Consider the following 9,333-nt stretch of genomic DNA (forward strand, 5'->3'; position numbering starts at 1 on the left):
TTACGAATTTAGGTCTTCCTAATATTGAATTACAAATAATAACAACGGTAAACCAAATTTATTTCATCACACTTAGGAGTTAGCAACACATGAACGATACAATAATAATAAGGGCAAAGGTGTAAATATACCCCTCAACTTTGCGATTTAGAGTAAATATACCTCTCGTTCAAAAAGTGGCGCATATATACTCCTATCATTACACAAATGATGCAAATATATCCTTTGTGCTGATGGAATTATTTTTAAAAATCATTTAGCTTATTTTAATAAAATAGAGTCACGTGGCTTAAAAACAATAAGTCTATTCATTTTTTTACTATACTTATTTTTTTAAAGCCACGCAGCAATTTTTTTCTACTGGGTTTTCTGGTTCATTAAAATAAAATACCTCTGAGACTTTAAAAAAAAGTAAGTCTACCATTTTTAAACAAACCAGACCCGATGCAACAGAAAAAATTATCATGTGCCTTTAAAAAAATAAGTCTACTCAATAAAAAAATAAGTCTACTCAATAAAAAAAATTGACAAACTATAATGTTTTTTAAATAAAAATGAGTGCTCAATCAAACCCCATAAGTGACAGAAACTATTTTTCCGTATAATTGAAAACATCTTCTTAGAAAATACATTTAAGTAACTAGATACTGAAAAATGACTTCATCAAGAAAACATTTCCCTCAATACTAATGCCCTAAAAGGAAAAGAAAAGAAAATTACAAGTATATCCTTGTCTTGACTCAAGAAAGAAAATAAAAAGAAAAATAGGTCAATAAAAATTATTTGTATGGTGAACCCTCAACATACTCATTAGCCAATAGAGGATATTATATAAGTAGCCTCTATGGGGAAATTCACACCATACACTAGAGCGTCAATTAATTAATCTACCAAAAGCGTTAAGTGTTTCACTAATAAATTCGGCCTTTATACAATATTTTTTTAGTTTCTTGTTTCTCCTTTTTGTTATGTCTAAAGAAGAAAACCCTCGAACAAATACTGAAGAAAGATACAATCCAATGGCTGCACCTTTTTATGGGATGATAGAAGAAGTTCGTGTGATGCTTGTCGATCATAACAAAGAGTTTGTCAATGAGATGGTTGATTTGCTAAAGTCCTACAGCTATGAAGGTAAAAATGGTGCTAACTCTAAAATGTATATAAAAGTTATACCCTTAATTTTTTTGATATAGTTAATTTGTGTGCGATTTCCTTTTTATATGAGATCTAATTAATGTGATGCTTGTTATTCATTTGTGATTTTAACATCGATCACTATTTAGATCTTATTTATCTCGTAAATCATGAATTTCTTTTCCTTATTGTCATAACATTGTTTCTATGCTTGTTTATGTTGTTTTACTAGTTAGTAAATGAGTTTTTTTTATGGCTACAAAGAATCAAATTAGATTTTCTATTGTAAATTCTTGCTATAAGCATGCCACACACTCGATTAGCTTCCTCGATAAAGATGTATATGATTTTTCAAAGGATTCGATAGTTTTATGTCAATCATTTTATTCATTTAATCAACTTACATATGTGTTTTACATTGGTCTTTTTTGTAAAAAAAAAAAAAAGGAGGAAATTGTTCTATGTAAATTGTCCTAGAGCGACATAGCGTTGGAGAAGAAAATTAATTGAATCCCCAAAAAATGATTTTTGAAGGTGTAGGTCTTTGATTTTCTAAATCTATTTATCATTATTAGAAGAAAAAAAATTGTTTGGTGGTGGAAGCACAAGATTAGGGTAACGGGAGGGAAGAGAAGTGCATGATAGAAACTGATCTGGCCATCAATATTGTTGACCGTAAGATCATAACAATTTCCTTTGTCTTTTATTGAATGTAGACAAAAACAAATGGGGAGACCTGATTTTCATGAAAAAACATTTCCCTTTTTGTTTTTTTGGGTAGTTAAAAATTGCCCTCTTAATTTCATGGAGCTTTTTCACCCTTTGTAACTCAACAAAAAAACTTGCATTTTTGAAGAATTTTCTTAATATACCTATTATTTCATTCTTCGGATAGCGTACGTGCCTTGAATTTTGAAATATTTTAATTTAATTAAGTTTTTTCTTAATTTGACGAAACAAATTTGGATCTACTTTAATGACTGTTTCTCAACTATATGCTTTTTCAATTGGATTCAACCTTAATGGTCATTTAATCACTTTCTCTACTTCAAATTGTGAGGAACTTAGACAATCTTCAGAATATTTGAAAAAAAAAAAGTAAATCTATTATAATTATCTTACCCAATAATTAGCATAAGATGGGTATTTTCTTGAACTGTCTCACCCGCAAAGCAATTAAGTGTAACAGACAATTTCAGTATAATTTAGGCGTTTTTACATATCTTTTCCCTTTTTTTGTTGTTTGGTTTCTCAATTACTTTGTTTAGTATTTATTGATTTTTTCATGTCCAAGTTGTGCTAATTGTTTAGACTTGAATTCTTTTGGTAGCTACTTTGTACGTACGATGCAGTACACATGCATAGAGCAACCAATTTTCTACTAATAACAAAAGTAATTAGTTAACAGTAGAAAATAAAATTTAATATGTATGGCATGATAAAGGACACATATAGCAAGATATGAGAGATAAAGAAAGGGTTTTTCATTCCTTTTTTAGCTTTTAGAAACTTCTAAAACTCAAAGGAAATACCTAAATAATGGGTTAGAGTTTCATTGTAGATACTAAAGATAGAGCATACACTACACTGTACTGCTTAAAACACTATTATATTAGGTATCACCTTTTATTAGAAACTGTATTTTGTTGAATTGCGACTCCATATTTTTTTGTCGGCGAATGATCTTATAATTGTTTGTACTTTTATTGTCATGCTTAAGAATCTTGAATTCAATTAAACGATGATATATATATATATATATATATATATATATTAGATGTAATTAACGTGCGGATACTCATAAAATTAACTATTAGTATCTCCACATTCAATTGGATTAGTTATATTATTGATGTGAAGACTTTAAAGATTCTTGCGAAGACAATAGATAACTCAAATTAGAATAACTAAAATTTATTGAGAAATTCGTTCCTAGCTCTTTTCTAAATCTTGTAAAGCATATTCAAGAAATAAGATTATCTTAAAAACTTTGCGTCTGTTATCTCTTGTCAACATGTCATTCGAATAAATCAAAATAGATTCTTTAACAATATATCCCTATATGATCTTCACTATAACAAAAACAACATAACCAGTATAATCCCACACTATATGATGTTCACTATTCTTTATAATCCTATTATTTATCATAAATAATATATAGCTTTTTTATGTGAACATCTCTAAGATTGCACACATTGATTATAAAATAATAAGTTGATTGATACGAACAATTTCATAAACTAAAGTGTAACAATATAACATGAACATTTATAATTGAGTAATTGTATAAAAAATAATCAGACAGCTCATGATAATTTTGTGTATAATAAATGCTTCCTTCCTTTCTCTTCACTGACTTTCAAAGCGCATTGATACAGTAACAACGGTCGATAGAGCCTCAGTAGCCAGGTCAATGCTCTCCAAAGGAAAGGAAAGAATCGATGTGATAATAATCAATGCTAATTCACCCGTTTCCTTTAAGCTTTTGGCACAAGCTGCAGCTTTGGATATCATTTCACTCTGTAAGTATTTATTCTACTCTTCCACTTATGACATTCACTGCTTTAGTGGGTAAAGTAAGTTATTTTAATTAATAGACTATAAAAATATCTACAAAATATGTCGTTAATCTGGCATTAAATAGTTCAGAGTTTTTTTTTTTTTTGAATCAATTTCCCAGTAATCTCTGGGTATTTGCATTAATCTCCACAAGAAGAACCAATTCAGTACACGAGGTGGATTTGAAAAACCCTGCCTCCAATTTAAACTGCACAAAATAACCTACTATGCAGGTTTCAATATATCTAGCCTACAGCAGTTAGTTATTTACTAGGCTTCAATAAGTTTAATCTTCACCAAAAATTATGCTTCCTGTGTTTGTGTCTTAGCGATGGTGCTTGAAGTTGATCCATTCTGTATGGTCCTCTAGCACTATGTGGTAATTCCTCGAGGGTGAAAAAATTGTGATCTTGATGGTTGATACTCCACTTAGCCAAAGCATCTGCTACCTGATTTGCCTCCCTATAACAATGTTGGAAACGGCAGTTGATCCTTTGAGCAAGGCCTTGGGCTTCGATGATGATTTCTTTCAAATGCCACGGGGGAATAGATACACCTTTTAGCATGTTAATTATCAACTGCGAGTCGCCTTCCAAGATCAAGTTATGAATACCATTTTGTGAACACCACTTTAGTCCTTGTAGTGCAGCCTTTGCTTCTGCAGTGTTGCTACTTTCATTCCTCAATCGAGAAGCAAAAGCCATGATAATATTTCCATCAACATCTCTGCAAATCCCTCCAGCCCCCGCTTGACCATTCCCCATCTTGCTGCCATCAGTATTGAGCTTAAACCCATGACCTTTCGGTTTTTCCCACTTCACCATTGTGCATTCTATTTTTGGGACCAAATTTATAATTTGATCACAGATGAAAAACCAATCAGTCCCCAAGTTCTTGTCTTTCTTCACTTTAAAAAGTATCCATTTTAAATGAGAGAAAATGTGGTACTTAATCCTCTTCAAAGACACTGTAGTGTTGCCATACCTCTCAGCACATCTGGCTTTCCAAATTTCCCAACAAACCACCATGGGAGTGGTTTGTAGCAAAATTTGGTGAATTGAATTCTTTGGCTTGAGACTCCACCATTTCTTAAGAAAATTTCTGATCTGAGTGTCTTCCCAGCTGATACCCAAAGGACTGCCAAAATATTTCCATATTGAAACAGCAATATCACCATCCATAAACGAATGTTGAATTGTCTCACTCTGCGGGGTTCTGCAACAGAAGCATTTAGAAGCCAAGTTTTGTTTAAACTTGTAAAGGATATCATTAAAAGGTAGTTTGTTCTTCAGCAACTTCCACATCAAAAAGGACATTTTGAATGGTATGTAATTGTTCCATATTTTCTTCAACAAAGGGGACTTCTCTTTTCTTTGTCTTGCTAAACTCCAAGCACTAGCCGTTGAGAAAATCCCGTTGCTATTAGGGGTCCAAATAGCATAATCTTTAGAGTTCCGATCCCCTATATCAACAGAAAGAATTTGTTCAGCTAAGTATTCGGGAAATTGCATCATCTCGATGTGCCAAGCCCCGTTGTGAATAATCTCAGAAACTCTAGAATTCATAGGAGGATCTTGAATGTTAATAAGCTGAGCTACTGCCCCCATGTTAGACCAGTTGTCCCACCAAAAATTGTTGTCCCCACTATTTATTTTCCATACAATATTCTCCTCCATTAAATCCCTACTTCTGAGCATTTTTTTCCAAATCAGGGATTGAGTAGGCATGATTGGTTTAGCAATAGGGGAGGTGAATCTGCAATATTTTACTTTAAGAGTTATACGACGTTAAATAGGATTAGCAATGAATTTTTGTTTTTTAGCGACATAATCATTCGTTACTAATTCCTATTTTTTAAAATTATAATTAAGATAAACGGTAGTTTGTAACATTATTGTTACAATGAATAAAATTTAGTGAATATACATGAAATTTACTTGTCACGTAATGTTTAGATGGATATTTTTATGACTATATTATTGTAGTGGATAAAGTTAGTTATTTTAATCATTCACTACCAAAAAAGAATTAACCTTGAAATTCATTGCTATATAGTCTGTAGCTAATATTACTTTTTGACAATCCGTCCTTAAATAAGAGTAGTGACGGATTTTAGGTGTTTAGTGATAAGTTAATCCATGGGTAAATGTTTTTCTTGTAGTGATATGTTAAAGGTTGTTCGTAACAATATTACTATTATAATAGATAGAATTCAGTGAATATATGTGAAATTAACTATTCACATAATATATAATATAATTCAATTCTAATTGCTTGCTTCTCAAAATAATTATGCAGTTGTATGTGATGAACACAATGCACTCGAAGCAATGAATGCTTTGGATGGTGGGGCTTATCTTTACCTGACAAAGCCACTTCATGAGCAAATTGTGAAATATTTGTGGCAATTTGTACTAAGGAAAAAAATACAGAGAGAGAAAGCGAGAGAAGGATTAGAAAAAAACGAAGAGAAGAATATGCCTATTAATCTTGAGGAAGAGAGAAATAACATTCGTGAGACTGAAAACGATGTCGTATCAAATGAAAAAGACAAGCTGAGGAGAAAGACAGGTAGAAAAAGCACAATAGAGATTAATGAAGGAGACAACCAAAGCAGTGCTAATAAGGCTGTTAGGCGGAAGGTCTGCACAGAATGGACTGCTGATCTTCATGCAAAATTCATAGAAGCTGTGCATCACCTTGGTGAAGGAAGTAAGTTTACTTCACAAAATTCTTGACAATTTTTTTATGTGGAGAAATATGAACTGTGAGAATTAATATTTATAACTAACGTCAATTCGTTGTGTTAAGGCATCGTGATTATTATATTTACATGTATCTTGGCTTGATCTAGAAATATAGTAGTTATCATTTTAAACTGAAATTAATCTCATGAAACATGTAGAATGTTTCCCACAAGATATTCTTGAAGCAATGAATGTGCCTGGTCTTGAAAGAATGCAAGTTGCAAGCCATCTTCAGGTATTCTCCTAAAATTTTCCAAGTCATAAATTATGTATCGTTTGTCTATGTTTGGTACGGGGAAATTTCTTTTGTCCAAAAATTATATTTTATAAAGTTATTTTCTCATATTTGGTTACTAAAAAATGTTTTGCTTCGAAAGATTTTTAACAAAAAAAAAAATTTAGACACTATTATCAATATTTATTACTCAAAAGTTTTATCAAAACGCTAACTAATTACAAAGGATTAGCGATAGATTTTTGTTACATATTTAATGGCAGAGGTTATTCGTTGCTAATTTTTACTTTTTGTACTGACTATTCAATTATATAATATTATTATCAATCTTTAATTCGTATTGTTTCAAGAGATTTTTATCGTTCACCAATTAGCAAACACCAAAAATATTTTCTATTAAAAATGAATTCTTCATTTCAAAAACACCTAAATCACAATGAATATATCTTCATGATCCAGGTCTTCTTTCATTTTATTTTTCTTTTAACACTTCTCAGAAATGTCGTACAAACAATTGGAGAGTCCCGAAAGAGCAAAAATCTATTCATCACCCAACAGGTCAAGAATCCTCAAGTGGTTCTCGACAAAGAAGTAGCTATAGAAAATTTGGGACAATGCCTCATCTTCAAACAAATGTTCCAAATCCGCAACAACAGCAATGCAACCAAGACCAAACCCAAAGAAGCTCGGAGTTTCCATTTGCACCAATTAACACCCATAACATTTTTATTGGGGGAGAGAGTTCAACTCAACAAGAGCTCTATCACCCAAGACTTCAGGTTCAATCCCACCACCTTAGCATTGATAACCCATTAAATAACTCTTTTTATTTTACCCAAGATAATTCTCCGGGTGGGCTACAACAACAACATGGATCATTTTCTGGAATGTTGAGATCACAAGGACTACAAGACCCAATTATTGGTGGCACTAATTATAGGCCTGGGCTAGCGTTTAGCAGTGGGTATCATCATAACCAAAATGCCTACAATTTGGATCTCAATGCGGCCCATGTAACAACATATTCAGGCAGCACAATAATGTCTGACATAGACATTGGAAATGCGACAATTAATGAATTAGGAACATTAAATGCTAATTTTCAGCAATATATTGGTGAACCAAACATGTCTGATCCAAGCAATATTGTCGCAGCGTCACATGTGAGTGATAATCAAGGAAGTGATTCAAATGAGAGGGAAAGTTATAATGCATATTTGGATTTCAATAATATGAATTATCTCTTCCAGAATTTTGGACCTGCAAGTGCTAACCTACCTAATGAACATGGCGGTGTGTTCAATCAAGTTTACTCTGATGATCAGGTTGGTGCTTCTATCTGATTTTCCTTATCTCCCAAGGAAATTCTTTATTTATTTGAGATATTAGTTTAATATGATGGAAGTTACTTTTCCAAAATTAATTTTCAAAAGATTGCTTATATATTTTTTGGAAACAAATTAATATTTTCTGTTATGTTTGTAGGATGTAAAATATTAACTGAAAAAACATTTATACGATTGATAATAATCTGGAGGGTTGTGTGGTTATCGAGATTAGAATATTCATCCCGGTATAAAATTTGATATTACATTTGTTCTATGTTTTGTTATTGGATTAGCTAAAATTAGTATAAATTTTCAATCAAACTCTTTGTAGTATAATCCTTATAAGACGTGAGATTAATTCCATTTTCTGTTGTTTGGTTAGGGTTGTAATATCTTTTATATATATATATATATATATATATATATATATATATATATATATATATATATATATATATATATATATATATATATGTCTAAATGTTGGTAAAGACTTATGAAAATCATATGAAGTTAAGAATTGAGAAATTGTGAAAGAAACTTAACTTTCGCCTAAAAGTGAAATAAGTTTTTTCAATCCTCTTGGTGAATTTTGTTTTCCATAAAAATTATTTTTTGACTACCCATATTAACTTATTTTTCAAGAAAGTATTTTATTTCATACAAAATACTCCTGTAATCATCTATGGGTTTTATCTTAACTGACATATGCAGGTGACACCGACACCGAGTGTTCAGTTTCCAGGAATAAGAAATTTGTTAGACGAATCGTCAACAAGATGATCCAATTCTATTGGATACTATCAATGACAACTCTCATAATCACTCTTTGTAGTGATAGAGTTATTTTTTCAAGTGGAAATTTCTATCTTTCATTTTTCTGGAGACTATTTTGTTTCGTATGATTTGGATTGCTGGATAGCTGGAACTAATGGCATTTTGGTTTTGTTTTTTACATTTGGAACTTATGGTCAGTATTTAATTATAGGCTTTCGTTATTTTCTTGACTTGAAATTAGCGCTTTGTTTACTATCATATTAATCATCTTGGCATTACAAAGCTTATGGTTGACTGATTATATAATATGCGATCGATTGTGGGATTAAGCATAATATTTGGTGTATCCTTAAAGCTTTTTATTAGTGCACTCGATCGACTTTCATGTGGGCTCTCTGCAGATTTTCTTCGTATGATTTTACTGTTCATCTATTTTCTTTCACAGTGCGATCACACCGCAACTTCATTACCATTTTTCAAAGAAAATAGAAAAATAGCTTCTTCATTACCAATTCTTTTATTGGATGTCCTCCAATAGAAATTTTGGCCC

General features: G+C 31.4%; 1 protein-coding gene across 1 annotated transcript; it reads left to right on the forward strand.

The window, feature by feature from the left end:
- The first annotated feature begins 448 nt into the window (after positions 1 to 448).
- LOC132602352 (two-component response regulator ORR26-like) lies at positions 449 to 9,089 on the forward strand. Its single transcript, XM_060315235.1, has 6 exons — positions 449 to 1,131; positions 3,516 to 3,659; positions 5,995 to 6,408; positions 6,602 to 6,678; positions 7,176 to 8,003; positions 8,721 to 9,089. The coding sequence occupies exons 1-6, from the start codon at positions 969 to 971 to the stop codon at positions 8,787 to 8,789; spliced, it is 1,695 nt and encodes a 564-aa protein (XP_060171218.1). The 5' UTR covers positions 449 to 968; the 3' UTR covers positions 8,790 to 9,089.
- Positions 9,090 to 9,333: the final 244 nt, after the last annotated feature.

Source organism: Lycium barbarum, chromosome 7 (assembly GCF_019175385.1).
Source record: "Lycium barbarum isolate Lr01 chromosome 7, ASM1917538v2, whole genome shotgun sequence".
Classification (NCBI taxonomy): Eukaryota; Viridiplantae; Streptophyta; class Magnoliopsida; order Solanales; family Solanaceae; genus Lycium; species Lycium barbarum.